The sequence below is a fragment of the Oncorhynchus mykiss genome, chromosome 19, assembly GCF_057628025.1.
Source record: "Oncorhynchus mykiss isolate SJ-2025 chromosome 19, ASM5762802v1, whole genome shotgun sequence".
Classification (NCBI taxonomy): Eukaryota; Metazoa; Chordata; class Actinopteri; order Salmoniformes; family Salmonidae; genus Oncorhynchus; species Oncorhynchus mykiss.
The window spans coordinates 21,382,987-21,402,936 of record NC_143040.1 but is presented as its reverse complement, the minus strand read 5'-3'; the positions used below and the strand labels follow the sequence as shown (position 1 = coordinate 21,402,936).

The 19,950-nt window shown below is 44.5% G+C and overlaps 1 protein-coding gene across 2 annotated transcripts in view; it reads right to left on the bottom strand.

The window, feature by feature from the left end:
- The window catches only part of LOC110497384 (polypeptide N-acetylgalactosaminyltransferase-like 6), a 240,779-nt gene that overhangs the window by 40,400 nt on the left and 180,429 nt on the right, over window positions 1-19,950 (bottom strand). For both annotated transcript variants that reach the window (XM_021573464.3, XM_021573463.3), the window contains exons 6-7: window positions 9,627-9,812; window positions 6,535-6,718 (exon numbers count right to left, since the gene is read on the bottom strand). In XM_021573464.3, coding sequence (XP_021429139.1) covers window positions 6,535-6,718; window positions 9,627-9,812 — 370 coding nt within the window. The remainder of the gene's footprint in view (window positions 1-6,534; window positions 6,719-9,626; window positions 9,813-19,950) is intronic.

Genomic DNA, 19,950 nt, shown 5'->3' with positions numbered 1-19,950 from the left:
TGCGAGTGTGTAGGGGGGAGTCATTTGCAATGCACGTCCATGCAGCCAAGGTCAGAGACTGCCAGCGGGCAAGGGGGAGTCAGCTGAGAATATAGGCCCAATGTGTGTGTGCTATCCAGTGATACAGCTCCCTGCTCTCTCTGCATAGGTACCCCCCTCCCGTCATGTATTTATTTATCTTTATATAATCCCCTCGCCTTGAGGCCGCCATGTGCAGATTGTGCGTGTGTCTGTGTGTGTGTTTCTGTCTGTGTGTGTGTATGTGTGTGTGTTCAAGGCACCGTAGTAGGAGACGGCAAGGGCACACAGTCACTCTGTCTCTGTATGGTGATTATATTATGATTAAAATGAATGTACTGTACATATCCATTATTCAATGCCCTCCGCCTCCACAGACTGCATATTTTACAGAACAATGGGACCCTAGTATATGGAGTCAGCTACAATGATATAATAGAATGTAGGGATGGCAGCAGTGTCTGTAATATATGAATGAGAGTTTATTGTATTGTACTAATTGACGCTTCGCTAAGCCCCACCCCCAGGGGTGAAAGTAGATTTAATGTCTTACCTGTATGTGCGCTCACCCATTTTATTATGCAAAAAAATGACAGGGTAACCTACTCTGCTGACACTGACAAACAGATCAATAAAAACAATGTTGTCTGATCCATATGATAGGCCTACAAAAAGGAGAGACACAAATACAATATGATGTCCATCTAACCTGGAGGAGGAAGTGATTGTCCAAAAACAAACAAAAGTGGCCTTGACCCAATGGCAGACAGTGAATATGCAGTCTCAACGGGGATATGGTCGATGTTATCTGCTGGTGCCAATAAGATATGCGACTGTTCGCTTAATTAAGTTAAGAATGTTGATATCTAACAGATAGACTGGAGTCTTTTCATTGCCATATCTTTACAGCAATAGCCATTTACTTTCCAAACAGTTTTTCTGCGATTGTCTTTTTAAATATTGCGATATGCTTGGCTGGGTCTCTCTGCTTTTCACTGATGGTAGCAACTCAACAATCATCTATTTCGTATTCGCAGCAAGTGCTGCTCAAATTGCAAGCCCTTCCGACTGCAGGCTATGCATTTTAAAACAATCCGCAGCTATTTTTTTTAAAGCTAATTATCCTCTGTGGCCAAATCATGCTTTCTGTTTTAGTGGCCTATATTGAATGATTTTTTTTATTTATGTATAGACAGGAGTTAGCTAATCATTTTGGCAATTTAATTCAATTTACTTTAGGGAAAGCTTCCCCTTGCCTTATGGACACGCCGCATATGCTTTTTAATGTGGCATAAACACAACCAGTCATGATGTTTTCATCTGATTGTCAAACAATCACTTAACTAAGGCGCTCCTGTTGGCTACCCACGCACATTCGTCCACTCAGAAACTCATTTCAGCATCCAAACCCCAACAGTGCACTGTGCACCCGCAATTTCATGAATGCAAAGAGGCATCTGTTACAAAACACCTACGTGTATTGTGATGACATTCTGCAATTGTCATTAGGCTCACACTTGTTGCCTGAACTGATGCATGTCCACGCCACTCATCTCCGCCTTGGCGCCGAGCGTCTTGGCCACCCATCACCGCCTTGACAACATGTAAGTGTTCTCCTCAAACCACAACGCAATTTAGATTGCATAGCACCCGGTTTCCAGTCAATTCGCTAATTTATCATGCAGCTGAGATGCAGTAATGTTAAAACACTGTGTAATAGCCTATAGGCGTACGTTTTACCGGCACGGCTTACCCCCACTAATTATTTAACCAGGATGCCGTATCGGACCGTCTTACTTTCACCTCTGTCCACCTCCCTTGGTTACTGTTACAATCTTGGACATTTTCCTGGGAAACCCAATTCCCCCAATAACCACTGGCGAAATCCCCCCACAATGATAACAAACTTTAATACACAAGGAAACTAAACACAGACTACCCTTTGGTAATCAGGAAACTCTAGGGTATGATGTGGTGGACTGTCAACTGCTTCTCGTGAACCTGGTAAAATTATGTTTGTAGTGTAGCTAGCCACTGATTGGCTCTGAATTCAATGTGAGCATGTAGCCAAATCTACAATCAATTTGGAGCAAACTAGTGCTCTGGAATCGTATCCTGATGTCGACCTCAGATGGGAGTTAATATGGCTAACTTAGCTAGCTAACATACATTTCGAGAAAACAAGTTATATTAAGTGGTTAGCTAGGTAGCGTTAGCAATGTTTGGTGGTCAATTATACTGAGAGCTAGCTAACCCCCTGAGCTTTCAAACAATGTGACAAAAGTATAATTTTGGATTAAAAAAATACCCGCTCTGCATTTCAAAAATCACAGTAGCAAGTACTCCTGATGCACGGCTTCATTATTAAGCCGTTAAAAATATATATTTTAATAAAACTTGTTTTCCCACTGGCTTTCTTTCATTCATTTCAAACATGAGCTTGTCCGAGTGTAACCATACTGCTATCCATTGGAGCACTGTGATTGGTTGCCCAGAATTCTGGGGCGGGGCTTAGCGAAGGTTAAATTGAGTCGACTATGGTGATACAGTACGTATGTAAAGGATATTATGATGTTGCTGTTAGGCCAGTAGGTGGCGATATGACATCAGATATAGACAGAGAGATAGGTCAGAGTGCAGGTCATGTCATGATCTGAATGTGGAGAAGGGAAGTGCATGTGTGTGTATGTGTCGGGGTGTGTGGGGGTTGGGGGGGGTGTAGTGTTTATTTAACAAGATTAATGCCCATCGAACAGCGTTGTGACAAAGTTAAATTATCAGGTTTAATTTAGTTCTGATGTGCTAGGACCGATCGACACTCACGCACACACACACACACACACACACGCACACGCACAGAGTATGAAAAAAAAAAAGAAGCAAAATGTGCCTTCTCAATGGATCAGTCTTTTCACAATGAGCTTTGTTCCAGATAGAGGAACTGCTTTCATCTGATAACAGGCGCTAAGATCTATATTAAGGCATCTTAGAGGAGCACACTTCACACATACCAATGTGTTAGTGCTGAATGTGCCAGGCAGGCTGGCAGGCAGGCAGGGGAGAGGCAGACAGGAAGGAAGGCAGAAATGGATGGAGGGAAGGAAGGAAGGCAGGCAGGCAGTAAGGCAGGAATGGAGGCAGGCAGGAAGGCAGGGATGGAGGCAGGAGGACAGACAGGGGCAGGCAGGCCTGCAGCCCTATGTGGTGCCACCAGTAGAAAGGCAGGAAGGATTTATTGAAAGCCTGTGGAATCCTGTATCTCCTCTGCACCTAGCAGTAGAGCCTCATTACCAGTCCATCACATGTTTGTCTCTTCCTCTCTCTCTCTCTTTCTCTCTCTCTTCTGGAATGGAGAGGCGATTGTGAAAAATCATAGCTGCCCCATTTTGTCTAACTCTCCCACTCTTTTTTTTTTTTTCAAACAAAGTAGGAAATCAGTAAAGTAGGAAATCAGCGGAGCCGGAGCAAGTTGTTTTATGTTTTCTTTTTTTTTTTATGTACAAATCCACAAAATGTCCTGACTTGACGTGGAAGTTGGTGGTCCTTCTAGTTTCACACAGAGAAAGGGTTGTTCACAAACAGACGGACTGACTAATGTATTAAGTCTTGGACATCTTCAGAAGCCTTGGTTGCTAGTTAACACGGGGGTCTGCCATCAGTGCCATGGCACGTGGCAAAGTTTAACATGGACACACTGCCTGTTACGTTGTCAGCATCAGGGTCCTTCTTTATGCCTCTTACCCTGACCTCAGATCAGATGCTACGGAGTGTCCCATTCTCCCTCCACAACATACTCACAATAAAGTGCATGTCGTTGGTTATAACAAAGGAAGAGAGCCTTCTCATCCTCAACATTCTCCTGTACATAAGGAACTGTTATTCTAATGAGATATGTGTGTTCTGTAGAATCATTGTAATTAAGTAGAAACCTTGGCCTAAGCTAGTTATTTATATTACATTGTTCCTCCCTGTTGGATATTCTTCTTAACCTCCCAGAGAGACAAGGTTGTGATGAGGAATATGTCCAGATATTCAGCTCGGTATCACAACGCCCATGAAAAAATACTGGTCTCGATATTGATTTTACTTTCTTCCTTGTCTCCTCTTCGTGTTTTTAACTTCTCTTTTCTCAAACCCGAAACAAAAACACAGCACCCACAGGTAAAAAAAATAAAAAATAAATAGGGGATTTAAAAGGAGCAAGTCTTTCACAAACGTTGCCCCCTACGTGATGACACCGTAGGTGAGATAAAAAATCACTCTTTGATATCTTTGTTTGGAACATGAACATAGAAGAGTTCCTTTCAGAACACGTACGTGGCTCACTAAAAGTAATGTACTCAAAGTATGTGTCCTGCTCTGTTCGACCAAGCAATAAGTGAAAATGGAATGGTTGTAGTATTGTGTCTGCTGATACAAATGAACATGCCTTCAATACAGTACGTGCTCGACTTTCATAGTGCGATTACGATTAAGTCATTCCACCAGAACTTTTCATATGAGTCAACCCCGCACAGTGATTTTTCTCAAATAAGCCACTCGAGTCTAAATATATTGGTGCAGTAGTAATGTCATTTAAACTGTAATCATTTCAGTGTACCCGCCCCATGTTCACATTACCAAACAGCATTGTGGGTATTATCTTGGTTGAACAGAATCTCTCTCCCATAGCCAAACATGACAGATGGAGGCAGTTTGGGAAAGTGTTACATTTCATGAGCATCATCCTTCTGCATTCATTCCCTTAATGAATCTCAATTTAGCACTGCTTTGACTGGGACACCTGTGGTAATAAGAAACACACACACACACACATTGAAAGTTTAGGATGATGGAGTTGAGATGAGAAAGCAATGTGGGAGGGTTAAAGGTCTGGTTTATCAGTGCAACAGAATGGAGCCAAGGAGGCCTGGCTGGGAGTCTGGCTGTGTGAGTTGTGCTGGCTGGCTCCAGAGAGGATCCATGGATTCATGCCTGGTAGGGGGTCCATGCTGGGCCTCTGGGCCTATAGGGGAGCATACAAGTCTGGGCAGCCTACTGTGAGCTGCCCTGGGCCAAGTCCTTAGAGTCTGGAGGAGTAGGAGGCAGCAGCAGCCTGGGGGGATAGTCTGGGAACAGGGGGTGGGTTCGTTGGAAGGTAGGAGGGCTGTCGGTCTGCCTTTCTGTCTGTCTGGGTTTAGGATAAGAAGAGGACCATTGAGTGTGGAGAGCTTAGCCTCAGGCTATAGGCAGAGAGGTGGGAGATTTGGATAAAGGGAACCAGAAATGAGAGCTGGTGTTATAGAATTTAAATTAGGTAAAGGTTCAGATCCAGGGGTGCACGGCATTGAGCTGTCAGTGTTTTGGGCAAGTTGCGGTGGAGGTGGGGGAAGGATATTTGGTTGTCCTGGGAAAGGTCTAGATACGAGAAGGGAGGGAGCCGCTAGTCAAGGGAAAACAGCACCCTGACAGCTGGACATTACAGACATTTCTGAGTAGGTCGCACAGAATGTGGATAAGCACCCCCCATCTATTCTAGGGGCCCTCTACCTACGTACCTCTGTAGATCTGTGAGCGATCGCCAGTCGGAGCCTGGCGCGTTAAAGAGATCAAAAAAAGGTGTTGGTTCAGATGTGTATCTTTAACAGCAAGTGCTTACCTAGGATAGGATAGGAGGAACTCTTATCTCCCCGAGGGATAAAATGGCCTTAGACACAGATCACAGACCTCGGATCACAAAGATATTTGAGGGTGTAAAGAGTGACTAACTGGACAGCTTGCCAGACATCGTGAGTCATGTCTGGTGGTCTAAAGAGAGGTTAGCGGGTTCCTTTAAGCATTCATTGCATACACAGTAATAGCAGCAAGCAAAAAGTCCCTAGCAGGGGAACGAGAGAGTGAGACAGAGGAGTCAGTCACAGTGAAGAGTAGAGGATGTTACAGCCCAGTGACTGCTGTGCTGCTCCCAATCCCCTATCCTCTATCACCGTCTCACACATTTCACCCCCAACTGGCGACGCAGCCAAGGCATTAAGCCCAGGATTAATTTAGAGGGATATATGAAGAGGGCTAGCAGAGGAAATTAGCTTTCTAGCTTTCTCACCTGCCCTCCTTGCTGCCTGGCTGCGCCACTGTTCTAGTAACTGACTGGGGGAAATGATTCAGCCGTGCGGCTTGAAGCAGGCTGGTGTCGTGTGTCATAAATTAGGCTGCGTTTACACAGGCAGCCCAATTCTGATCTTTTGACCAATCACATCAGCTCTTTCACATCACATCTTTTTCAGAGTTGATTACCTAGGATAGGATAGGAGGAACTCTTATCTCCATGAGGGATAAAATGGCCTTAGACACAGATCACAGACCTAGATCACAAAGATATTTTAGGGTGTCAAGAGTGGTCAAAAGCCCAATTAGTTAAACAAATATCAGAATTGGGCTGCCTGTCTATGACACATATAAGGTGGTTGGTAGGTGTGTGTGTGTGTGTGTCTGTGTGTGCGTGTATGACTGCGTGCACATGCGTATCTGTGTACTCACTCATAGGGATCACTTGTGTCGGGGCCCTGGAGCTCTGGAGGGATGGGGATGCGTTTGTAGTACATCTCCCAGTCGAAGGCTCCCCTCATGGCGTCCCCAGCCTGGGCTTCATATCCAAAGTGGTTATGGTCGATCACGTCAATCATAGGGCACACGATGGTCTTGGGGTTCTGGGCAATCTGGTCTTTATGCGGGACAGAACAACAGAGAGAAAGAGTGTGAGCATGTATCAATCACCATACCCTGCTGTTTGTAGTTCTCTCTTTCCTTATTTTTCTTTCTTTCTTTCCTGATTTTTTTTTTCTTTCTTTCTTTCTTTTTCTTTCTTTCTTTCTTTCTTTCTTTCTTTCTTTCTTTCTTTCTTTCTTTCTTTCTTTCTTTCTTTCTTTCTTTCTTTCTTTCTTTCTTTCTTTCTTTCTTTCTTTCTTTCTTTCTTTCTTTCTTTCTTTCTTTCTTTCTTTCTTTCTTTCTTTCTTTCTTTCTTTCTTTCTTTCTTTCTTTCTTTCTTTCTTTCTTTCTTTCTTTACACATAGGGAGTGGAACCAGGGCAATTGCTTTTGTTCCCTTGGACCTCTCTCCCTCTGTCCCTCCCTCTGTCCCCTTGGACCTCTCTCCCTCCGTCTCTCCCTCCGTCCCTCCCTCCGTCCCTCCCTCTGTCCCCTTCTACCGCTTCCTCCCTCCTCTCCCCTAATGTGGAGGTCTCTGGGCAGCTCTGCTCCTCCGACAGCGAGTCACTGGACGATTAGAAACAATTACAGCGCTTCAAAGTAGGTTGGCTCCGTGGAGGCCTGAGAGCCAACCTCGACGTGTCTGTTTGCCGTGTGTGTGTGACTGAGCTGAGCAATGATAAGCCGCCCCAGATCTGTCACACCCCGCCCACCTCTCTCTTCTGTGGGCCGTGTGTGCTGGACCATGGAGAGAAGGGGAGCAGAGGCCCAACACCACAGCACTGAGACTAATGGGGAGTGACTGTACAGTATTGTACAATGACACACCTTACTATCAATACTGTAGCCTGGTCCCAGATCTGTTTGTGGTCCTATGGCTATTGCCATGCCATGGGGCTCAGTACTGGTAGCCTGGTCCCAGATCTGCTTATGGCCAACTGCTATAAAATCATTGTCATGCAGCATGGCGAAGAGTAACACACGTTGAAATGGTGGCTGGTTTCTCACACGGTTAAGATGTCATTTAATTGGCATATGGAAGGCTGTACAAACAGTAACTACCCCCTGGCCCTGCCAATATAAACATACAGAAACTATTGACTTGAATCAGTTGGTGTTTATGTGCAGGTCTCTGTAATATTCATCTAGTGTGCTTACTGTGACACCATCCTTTGTTTTATTCCCTCACATTTCCAGCGCTGCTGTTAAGTAGTCAAAACGTGAATACCCATGACACCATCTTACTGGGCCTGCATGGATACATTTCAAACAAAGGAAAGAGAGAACGAGAGAGAGAGCTCCCAATTGTAATGAAATAGAAATGAACAAAAAGGCAAATAACAAGAGGCAAATGGGAAGGGAACTCTCAAGAGCTCATTAAACGAGAAGGGGCTGCATCTCAAATGTAGCAGTCAGGTGAAAAATAAAACTGTAATGTAATCCACCCAGTTGCCATGCCCACACTTCCTTATCCTATAGGTTTGTTACAAATAGCGAAAGAGCGGTTAATTCAAAAGTTGTTCCGTTCGTTATGTGGGTTATACATTATGTCCTTTGATCAGGGTAAGATCCAGGGTTTGTAGGAGATCCAAGGAGAGAGGAAGCATTAGATTCAGAGAGCAGTGATAAAACCTGGCCTGTTAATTAGAATGGTGTGGTGTTGGAGTCTTAGATCTACAGAGAGAGAGAGAGAAAGAGAGAGAGAGAGGTAGAGGTTGAAATAGGAGAGAAAGAAAGAAAGACAAACAGCAAATCCCTGTATTCCACTGATCTGATATCAGAGCCCGGCAGGATGATTGCATGTGTCACCGTGCCTGTGGATGGCCTGGGGTTCACTGCGGTATCTCCTCCACTCTATTCATGCATGCGAGCCCCACAGCACAGCATGGCCTCCCTCCTCCGCTTCACGCCCCACATTACATCAGCCTCGCAAATGGCACCCTATTCCCTTTATAGTGCACTACTTTTGACGAGGGCCCATAGGAAAGTAGTGCACCATAAAGGGAATAGGGTGCCATTTGGGACGCATTCCTCATCCATTCCAACCAATTAAAGAACCCCATACTGCGAGTCCTGTTTCTCCGTAAGCCAGAAGACAATGGGGCCATGTCGTGGAATGGTGGTGGTGGTGTGGCTATTATCTACTATTATTATTATTATCATAGGGACCTGGGCGTACATATCTATCATACCTTTCATGGGAATCCCAGTCCCTGTGTGATTGAGTACAGTAATGGCTGTAATCACTTCACATCCATTTATTTTGTGCTGGGAGATGTGCTGGGAGAAGGCTATTATCAGGGAGTTACCCTAGTCTCCCTAATGTTGCAGTAACATACTATGCTGGTATGTGAAGAACAGCACACCTGTTCACAGGCTACACGTGATGCGACAGCCCAGGAGGCAGTTTTCCTCTGCTTAGGGTTGCACCCCTGGAGCGGCGCGTCGGGAACGTGCATTGAACATGGATTCAGGCTGCGCCACTCTGTTATCAAACAAACTACAGAAACAGAGAGAGATTTCCTTTGTGAAACTGACATATATAGAAGTGTGAGATAAGCCAGTTTTCTTATGGAGATTTTAACCTTCCTATTCTCTCACACGTTCTCTAGCTCGATTTGTCACCCTTTCTTTCGCTCTCCTGACCCAAACTTCTCCCCGGCGCCACTCTCTTCTTACAGAGAAAAAAAGACGACTAAAAGATGCACCTTCTCCGTCCCACTTTTCCCGACCTCTTCTCCCCCCACTTTCCTTTCCTGCTCACTCCTCTCCTGGCCCAAATCTCTCCCGATCTAAGCTTTTTTTTTAGTTATCTTTACCTGCAGCTACGCTCTGAGACTCCGTTCCAGTCGACTCACCGAACAGGGGGGACTGCACTTTGTGTGGCTGGTCCACACGCACACGCACACACACACACACACTCACCAAGCAGGGGGGGCAGCCAGTTGACGTTGGCCTCACAGTGAGAGTCCAAGAAGGTGAGGACTTCTCCCTTGGCCACCGAGGCCCCCAGCAGACGGGTACGGATCAGACCCTCCCTCTTCTTGGTCCGAACGATGCGCACCTTGGGGAACCGGGCCATGTACTCCTCCAGACGGCCCTTCAGGTGCTCTGGGAAGGAGAGGAAGAGAGAGAAAAGGTTAGAATGAAATCCATCCTATACAGTACATTCCTCAAAGATCATCTATTCAAAGAGAGAGAAAGAGAGATGGGAGAGTGTTATAAAAGGATATCCATCCCTATACATTATTTAGTACATGGGTTATGATCACCTCTTGTCACACACAGAGAGAGAGAGGAGGAGAGAGATTTATAATCATATATATTTTATTTCTATTTTTTTATTTAACATTTATTTAACTAGGCAAGTCAGTTAAGAACAAATTCTCATTTACAATGACGGCCTACCCCCGGCCAAGCCCAGACGACGCTGGGCCAATTGTGCCCCACCCAAAGGGACTCCCAATCACAGCCGGATGTGATATAGCCTGGATTCGGGGCGGCAGGTAGTCTAGAGGTTAGAGTGTTGGACTAGTAACCGAATGGTTGCAAGATCGAACCCTCCAGCTGACAAGGTAAAAAAATCTGCCGTTCTGCTCCTGAACCAAACAGTTAACCCACTGTCATTGAAAATAAGAATTTGTTCTTAACTGACTTGCCTAGTTAAAAAAAATACAAAAATAATTGAACCAGGGGCAGTAATGATGCCTCTGGCACTGAGATGCAGTGCCTTAGACCGCTATAAGAGGATAATGGCATTCCACAAATGTATCCCTATAACGCATACCATGTAGCCATATGACCATGCCTTATACAGTAGGAGTTAAGATCACAGTTGTGTCACAGAGAGAGAGGAGAAAGGAGAGGTAGGAGAAAGGAGAGAGAGGCGAGAAGAGGAAGGGGTGGTGATGTTAGCTCCCAGCTGCTCATCAGCTCAAGCTATCTCCAGGCCACTGATGGGGCTGATTATTCTGGATGTGCCTGAGCAGGATGGGTCACCAATCAGCTAGTCGTGCCGGAGAGACACTTATGTCATCATTACTAGAGACGGGAGGGGATGACACTCTAGGTAGATTACAGAGACCAAGGAGGTGTCAGATGGTACATTATGAAATACAGAGGGAGAGAGAGGGAAAGAGAGAAACAATCAGTGTTGCTCTTTTCCTTGAAACAGGAGGTAATTCAGGGTATTTGAATTGAAAGGAGAGGGGGGAGGGAGAGAGAGAGGGAGAGGAGTGACAGAGAGAAAAGGGGATACAGAAAAGTAAGAGAGAGAAAGAGATGGAAAGAACGAAAGAGGGAGAGAGGGGTAAGACGGAAAAACAGAAAAGTAAGAGAGAGAAAGAGATGGAAAGAGGGAGAGAGGGGTAAGAGGGAAAAACAGAAAAGTAAGAGAGAAAGGCAGAGCGATGGTAAGATAAAGAGATGGAAAGAGAGAATTTCATCTCTAGTGATGTGTTAATCTAATCTTGCTATTGTATCACCATTCTCCTGGTCCCATTCAAGGACATTAACGGTTAACGTCCCTGTTAGCACTTGATTGAATTGTTGAATTGGTCTCTGTTTTTTTAAAATATATTACAAGGAGCAGTGGTATAGAGGCCCACCTGATAAACCAAGGAAAATAACATGGCGGCAAGGCTAACCTATATAAGGATTTCATAACCCATACAAGACACATTCATAAGCAGTAAATAAGCATGTCATACCGTAAAAGCTTGTTGTCGGTCAACTTTTGTCACATTGTGTTTGTAATAACTGAAATACAGTTCAATATGATCCCTCTATATACAATGAACATATTCTTACTGACAACATCTATTTCCAGAAATCAAATTTAGAACCTGAGAGACGAAGCAGGGGAATGTGATGGAAAAAAGCATTCCAAATCGACATTCATTCATTCCCCCCCACCTCTCTCTTTCTCTCTCTCTCTCTCAGCCCCTTCTCTATCTCTCTCACTCTCTTCCTCTCTCTTTGTTTCCTCACTCTCTCTGTCTATCTCTCGCTCTAACTCTGTCTCTCTATCTCTCTCTCACTCTCTCACTCTGTCTCTCTATCTCACTCTCTCACTCTGTCTCTGTTCTCATATAAAGAACTGGTAATGTGTTTGACCCCTTCCTAACAGATGCCAAGATGACCATCAGTATGGTGGCAGTATAGTAGAACAGGAGAACCATCCTTATCTTCCTTCATTGTATTATTTGTTCATTTCCCTGTCGGCGGGAGGTTTTTGCATGCCAACCGTGTCCCCGTTACCGGCATCATTCAAATCCTTTAAAGGTAGCCGTTAATACCTGCATGCTGCGGCTCTATCACACGCCTGCAGCCTCGGCCGCTGTTTGTCCGTGATTAGCTACACCGCTTTGCTTTTGAAACGCTCCGCATCGCACCATACCGCACCCTGTCTGGATTTACACTAGTGTTGAAATGGGAGAGAAAGGGGGAAGGAAGAGGGTTTATTTCAGTCTATAGACAGATGCTGGCTTAGTAAGGTAGCCTAGCGGTTAGCGCGTTGGGCCAGTAACCAAAAAGTTGCTGGTTCGAATATCCGAGCCGACAAGGTGTCGATGTGCCCTTGAGCAAGGCACTTAACCCTAATTTGCTCCAAGAGTGCCGTACTACTATGGCTGACCCTGTAGAAAAACACATTTCACTGCACCTATTCGGTGTCAGACTTTTCTTTCTAGCATCTAAGACCAATCCTCTTCCTGGAGATCTACTGTCCTGTAGGTTTTCAGCCCAACCCTCTTCCTGGAGATCTACTGTCCTGTAGGTTTTCAGCCCAACCCTTTTCCTGGAGATCTACGGTCCTGTAGGTTTTCACTCCAACCCTCTTCCTGGATATCTACTTTCCTGTAGGTTTTCAGTCCAACCCTCTTCCTGGAGATCTATGGTCCTGTAGGTTTTCACTCCAACCCTCTTCCTGGAGATCTACTGTCCTGTAGGTTTTCAGACCAACCCTAATTTAGCGTATCTGATTCAGCTAGTTAAGGTCTTGTTGAGCAGCTAATTTGTAGACTCAGGTGTGTTAAATTAAGGTTGGACTTAAAACCCACAGGACAGTAGATCTCCAGGAAGAGGGTTGGGCTGAAAACCCACAGGGCCGTAGATCTCCAGGAAGAGGTTTGGGCTGAAAACCCACAGGACCGTAGATCTCCAGGAAGAGGGTTGGGCAACCCTGATCTAAGATGTTAACATCGAGGTAGAGCATAAACAGATATTAGCCTAGCTACCACCTTTAGAGATGAACGCCAATAATACTGTCTCTACATCATCCCCCTGTAGGCCTGTAAGACCAGTGTTCTCTGTGTAACCCATTAGTCTACTAAAGAAGTCTGACCCCTGTACAGTAACAAGTCCTTTTCCATTCCGGAGCCTATTATTCATACCGCAAACATAACCATACATCTGAGTGTTGGCAAAGACAATGAACCTCATTGTCCTATCAGCACACAGAGAGAATGTCCGGGTTGGCCAATAAGTCAGTCATTTGTTGTCCTTGAGTGGGGCACACCTCCCCAAAGTCACTACTCACCACCTAAAAAAGTTGGATTCAGCACTTTTCTTTTCCCTTTTCCTCTCTATCTTTCCCCTCCCTCTCTCCCGTCATCGCAACAAACTCCCAGGGTGTCTCCCCTTCAAACTAATGGCCCCAATAAAAGTGACAGTAGCTGTATGAATGAGATGCCTCCCGGCCTGACCCGGCGCTCTCTCTCTTTCTTTCTTTCTCTCTCTCTCTCTCTCTCTCTCTCGCAAAGGAACAGGACGACAGGAGGGGAAATTAAAAAGGAGGGAGGGAGAATGTTTCAATGTTTCACCGCTGCTAGGCTTGTTAGTGTAAGTGATATGCGCCACCTAGAAAGTGCTAGGGAGCTCTGGAGGAGGTTGGAGGGGTCTAAAGAGGTAAGAGGCGGGCCAATTCCCTGTACAATTTCCAACAGGAAAGAGAGAGATCTATCATGCCAGGTGTCCTTTGAGTGGTTTATTAATCAAGGTCATAAATCAACGGACTGACACATGGCATGGTTGCTACGGCGGCGGAGGTGACAAACAGTTATGGAAGGGGGGAAAGTTTTGCGATCCCAGTGGTGCTGCAGCGAGCCCGACGGCTCGTGATAAAGGGCAGCAGCCATGGCGGTGGGTTGGGTTCCTTCCTCCCTGCTACTTTGATGTTTCACAGGCAGGGGGATAGTCTTTTAAGGTGCTCTCTCTCTCTCTCTCTCTCTCTCTCCGTCTAAACTGTCCTCGGGCGAATTCTCTTTGTGACCCACTCTCTCTCTCTTCTTCCCTCCTATTCTCTCATCTCTCTCCCTCTCCATCAAGGCATAAAAAAATGGATGAAAAAAATAAAAGATGAATAAGGGCGTTTAGCCTATAGAGCGTCTACCTGACCTCATCTGTCGGTCGGTCCATCAGGAGTTTAGATGCCTTCAAAGCCCAAGACTTCTAATTTTTTCCCACTGACCCCCATCACCAGCAATAACTACACAGAGAAAGATACTCAAATTATGGATGTGTCTGAAATCACCCCCTTGAAAACTAGTTCTTGAAACGTAGTCTGGGCAGGCTCCAGTTAAATAAATGATTAGAAATATAAGTGTTTTTAGGAAGTAGCAATTGCCGTATCCCTCTCTTCGCTCCTATTTTTTAATGAAGAGGCAATAAGCCCAAGTTTTCCCTGCACTTTAATTGCATCAATTTCTGTATTATTACTATTTTATACTAACTCGATTGTTTCGTCTGTAAAGTTCAAATAGCTAAGTGAATAAAGACTATCAGCCAGTGTAAAGAGTGTTGGATAATTATGGCTTGGCCACTGGCTACATTGGCAGCTCACACTCTTTGCAACACTAGATGGGTGTGTGTACAGTGTGGGCGTGCGTCCGTGTGAGTGTGTAGGCGCCTCCATGCGTGTGTGCATTTGCCCCCGCTATAGTGTTTGTCTTAAAGACAGAACACGTCAAAGACTACATATCTAGATGTTCTGGCTTCTCTCTTCAGTTCCATGACAGGTCATTCATTAAAACCTCCAATAGCTTCAGGGGGTATAGACTCAGTCAGGGACACAGCTAGCTAGAGAAGTGAAAACGCACAGGGCAAAAGAAAATGGCCAGAATTTCCATAATTTGCCTTTTAATCAAAAAGGCGGAACAGAAAAGTTCAAAACATGTCATGTGGGTTTCAAAGCTAATTATGAGTGGAAAGTTCAAAACACCCCATGTGGTTTTTAAAGCTAATTATGAGTGGAAAGTTGAAAACGTTATAGATGGTGTAGTTCAAATGAATCTCTCTACGGCTGGATCAAAGAGGGTATTGTGTGAGTGTGACCTTTGTTTCAGTATCGGCTCGAATTGAGGGGGTATGCGGGGGTGGGCCGTATCCCTTGTTAGAAAAAAGGTCAAAAAGCGTACCCCTTAAAAATTAGAAAATTGGATCCCAATTATATTAAGCAATCTATAATGACGCTTTACTCTGCAATGCTTTAGACTAGAAACAAGATGTGCGACTCCGATGCACATGTGGATATCCTTTGGTCTTCTCTCTAACATTCACAGGCATTTTGGAAGTGTAGCGCGCCATTTCGAGAGTGGAACATCAGCTATATCAAAGATCAGAATTTGACAAAAGACAGCATACGGAGCTGAGCAAGACCTGACTTTGTTCTGGGTCAGGCAACCGCCATCTCAATTAGTTCACGTGACAGACAGGAATTTATAGACACAGGTGGGACTCTGCCGATATCAATTGAGCTAATCACGTTCTGAAAAAGATGTTTCACTAAATTGATACTTGATGGTTCAAATAAATTAAATGTTTATGACATATTTGATAGTGAAATAACATTTGTGAAAATAGTCTAGACTTTATTTTTCCTATATGAAATATATGAAATTATAATTAAATAGCCTACCCAAAATATGTCGAGTCATGTTACTTACACTACATCGAATTGCAGGAAATTGCATGAAAACAATTTTTACGTATCTCAATGAACAATAATTAAAATAGGCCCAAATACAGGCTCCGGTCAGTATTTTCATCTCCAACCTTGACCAACTCACATTTCCCACACATCTGTTGAACTTATTTGGTCTTTCACAATTGCCTATGTAAGTCAGTGGCATGCCCCCAGACCCACCTAGTAATAAGCATACTGATGGTGAAGAATCTCTAAAGAACAAACACTAGAGCACGAGAAGCATCATCAAAGATAGAATCAAATAATCACTAAGCAAGCCGTTGGCTCTATGCTTTGTTCACAGTATTAGCTGTGCGTATTTGAAGTGCGCAGTAAGCCTAGGCCCAGCCTGTTGAATAAAAAGACCCCTCCCCTTCTCCCCTTGTTGGCTTCAATTTACTCCGACCAGGCTTTCCTCTGGGACGACTGCGATGAACCGCCTTCAACTGCTCATAAAGGCTTACCTCGCTCTGTACCAACAGAGATCAATGTTCCGACTCAATCCCAATTTATTACGCTCTAGCTTTTCTAAAGAGAAGAAAACAATGAGGTTCACTCGCTTTGGTTGAATGGAATCTTGAGGGATTCCATCAGGCGTAGATTCTAGAACAAGGGCGAGGAGTAAACATGTTCACGTGAGGGTGGAGTTGTTTGTGTAACTAGGTGCGCGAGGCTCCGATGTACTAGTGGTTGGTTGTTAATACACATAAAGGAGAGGAAGGGCAAGATGTGGTTTCTAATCCAGCTATATCTTTTCATTCATCCTTCACTAATCACAAAAGCCCCATTGAGATTGGAATCTCTCTTTCTGACCTCTGATATGGTAATCCTGAAACTGTAAAGCAAACGTGTTACTACGGTCCAAGTGTATGAAAAGAGAAAACAAGTACAACAGAATGCATGTAATGACGTGACTTTTTAAAGGTATGAGAAGTGTTCGGCGAGAAGCCTTTTCCAAGCAGTTGCTGCTTGGCTATTACCGAGATGACATCAAGTCACGGTGGTGAAAAAGTCAAAGTGACTCCTAAATCTTAAACACAAAATAAACCAGATAATATTCACAACGTGTGCAGAGAGAGACCGTGGTTAGTTCATGAACTTCTGGCCAACTGGACTAATAATTCATCTTCCTTCCCTCCGTTCCAATAAATCCTAAATGTTTTGGCAGGAGCTTGGTATTTCACTTAGATTGACGTACTGCCTTTTGCCATGGCATGTCCTTCACGACAACCTAAAAGCTCTGCCAGGTAATAGCTTTTGCTTGGTAAATCATTCCAACTTCCATATATTCCAAGGTCTTCTAATCTTCCTGAGAGAGGACTTAATGTCCACACTCCTCCTTCTGGTGTTTCAATCACATTCTATCTATCCTTTTACAATCCACAGTGGATGTGAACCTTCAACTTCTGAAAGCAAACTGTCCTACAAAGAGTCGCTGAATATCTGTTCTCCTTACGGAACCCTATTGACTGGCACCAGAGCACTCTGTTCCAACCTTGGTGAGGTTGATGCCTACTGCCCAATGTATTAAAGACAGGATGACACACAATGCCACATAACAGCGCAGAAAACGCTGATTCCTTTCTAAACACTCCCCCAGAACAACGGTCCCTTGCTTTAAAAGGTGAAAGAGCCAAGGAACGAGGATAGGATCCATAGACGTATGGATTTCCCACCCTGTAAGATCACCTGCAACAAGAAGCGAGAAGATCTATTGACGAGCGTTGAGATAATTGACATCCAAATGCCAAAGGTTGCTTGTGAGGGCTCCGGTTGTATCTTTGATACACACCGATCGTTAGAGACGGGGAACAAAGCCCACGCCTGGGCCTTATTGATCCGCTGTGTGTGTGTGCACGTGTGTGTGCACGTGTTCCCCTGCTCTTCGACGGGAGAAGATGACAGATGCCGCATATAATTGGTGAGATAAAGAGGCAGCGGGCGATTCTCCCGCAGAGGGAGAAGACACAGCCGACGTATAACGCACCACACTGACATTTGTCGCGAGCGAGGGTTTCGTCCAATCAAAGGAGGCCCAGGGATAATTACCTGGCTGGGTTTGTGTAATACGGGTAAGACTAGTGAGGGGATGGTGGGAGGAAGGGGGGAGGAGAGGTCACTCCATTAGGCGCTCCCCCGCTCCTATCGGAAGCAGTGGCTACTCTTTCATTCACTACGCTTGTTTACCACCAAGGTTATATGACATGGGGTCCTTAATCAGCGCTGAGGCAGGTGTGTGTGTGTCTGAGTGGCTTTTCTAGCTCTTATCTTGAGAATGGCTCTTTATCAACACTGGGCTCTCTGTTCCTTCCCAGAGACTAAATAAACTACAGGTGCATTCTTTCTACTCAACTCGGCATCTAGATGCCTTCGAGAACATCCGTTTCCATTATCTATGATAATGTATTTAAGAAGACATGGCATGACAAGTCAGGCAGACAATACCCGCAAGGCAATGCTTTGTTTTATAGTGTGACTTTGTCTCAATACAATTGCCTATTCAAAAAGTATCATGTCATGCAGGAGAAACCACAAAAGACAAATCTCCAACATAAGGAAGGACAACTCGAGGGTAGCAGATTTTGATGACTTGAACCACTTTCTTTACCAAACACCTCCCTGCTTTACAAAATCATCTTTGAGTAACTCCTTTGAACAAATGTGAAACTTCTCTCAGCCCTGCAACCATCCCAATGGATTTGTCACACAGCGTTTGCAACAGATAACAGATTCATCAGTCGGACAAACTGATAAACGCATAATTAAGATACAAAAAAAGATAAGTGAATGTTTGGAACAAAGTCAGCAGCAAAGTGACTACGACCTGGAAAACTGATGGTGGTTGTTCTTCGATAGAAGCTGAGGAAGGAACCGCGCTTATTGACAACTTGCTAACAACCTGGTTACTTTGAAGGGAACCTACATAAGGACGTTGTAAGACATCCATACAACATAGCTAACACATGTATACGAAGTAGATCGGCATTTATCTGCGGGAAAACTGATCTGTGTCTGTATCAAGACGGGAATGGGCCGAAAGAGTCAAGGAAGTCTCGTCATGGCAACCAGTTATTATGATGCTATTTGAAGTCTGGAAACATTGTCTGTTCTGTTGTTGTTGTTATCATCAGTACTGTAGTGTACTCTCATAGGAAAGGTTCTTTATAGTGTTGAAGTCTCCTCCTTCATTCTCTTTCTATTCTCTCTGCAGGCTCCTAAACAACTTCCCCAAAGTCCAATCAACAGCTCACATGCACCGTGCTCCTGAAGAACACCCTCTAGACACTCTCAGCACATTCCATAAAACCCCCTCACAGTGACCTTCCAGTGGCGGCAGAGCTGACAGAAGTAAGAACATCCCTGAAAGAAGTGAAAAAAAATATTATTTTTTCCTGACACTCCACATTCAGCACGGGACAAAAGTGTCTCCAGTGTAGCATCCATAAAGACTGTGTTTGAGTGCCTGCGTAGGTGCGCTCGTGTATATTTGTGTGTGTGTGTATGTATTTCAGGGTTCCTTCGGGAATTACACACTTGGCATGAAAATAAATTCTGGTAAAAAAAAAACATCGGACAACAAAACCCAAGGAGGAGCGCGGCTTACAGTCCATCCTCTCAGAGCATACACTGTGCCTATTGAGCTGCCTATTTGTTCTTCCTCAAGTCATTAAATGTTTCCGTTCCCTGAAACTTTAAATCAATGACTCACTTCACTTAAGCACAGGACTGTTAAGCCTTCTGATTAGTAGGCCTAACCTGATTGCAGAGGAGTTTTTTTTCTCCCTCTGCAAATGTGGTTGTTTTTGGAGGAGGGGTATAATGTGTCTCTCATCCTCATCTCATAATTGGAAATGGAAATGTATGTTAAAACAGAACAGATCCTAAGTATATTTAGAACTGCATTGTGGGTAGACGATGGGGTTCTGGCAGTAATAATGGGCACAAGTAGTCTTCTACTTTAACTGTCACTCTAATGCTCTGAGGGTAGAACTAACACATTGTGAATGCAATTTGACATAGATTTCCCTCCAAGTGTCTTGGTGTATATCTGTCTATTTTCTTTATACAGCCTTTTAGTTATTGGGGCCGTCTTGCTGTAATCATGTTGGAGTGTGGTGTCAGGGGAATGTCTCTCTGAGTGCACTTTATCTATACCTGGGTGAGTCACAGTGAAAACATAGGAGAAGGAAGTGCAGGACGCGCATGCAGGATGTGTGTGTCTGTGTGTGTGTGTGTGTGAACATGCGAAGCGAGAACAATGCTAAATTCCTGTTTCTGATGTTACAC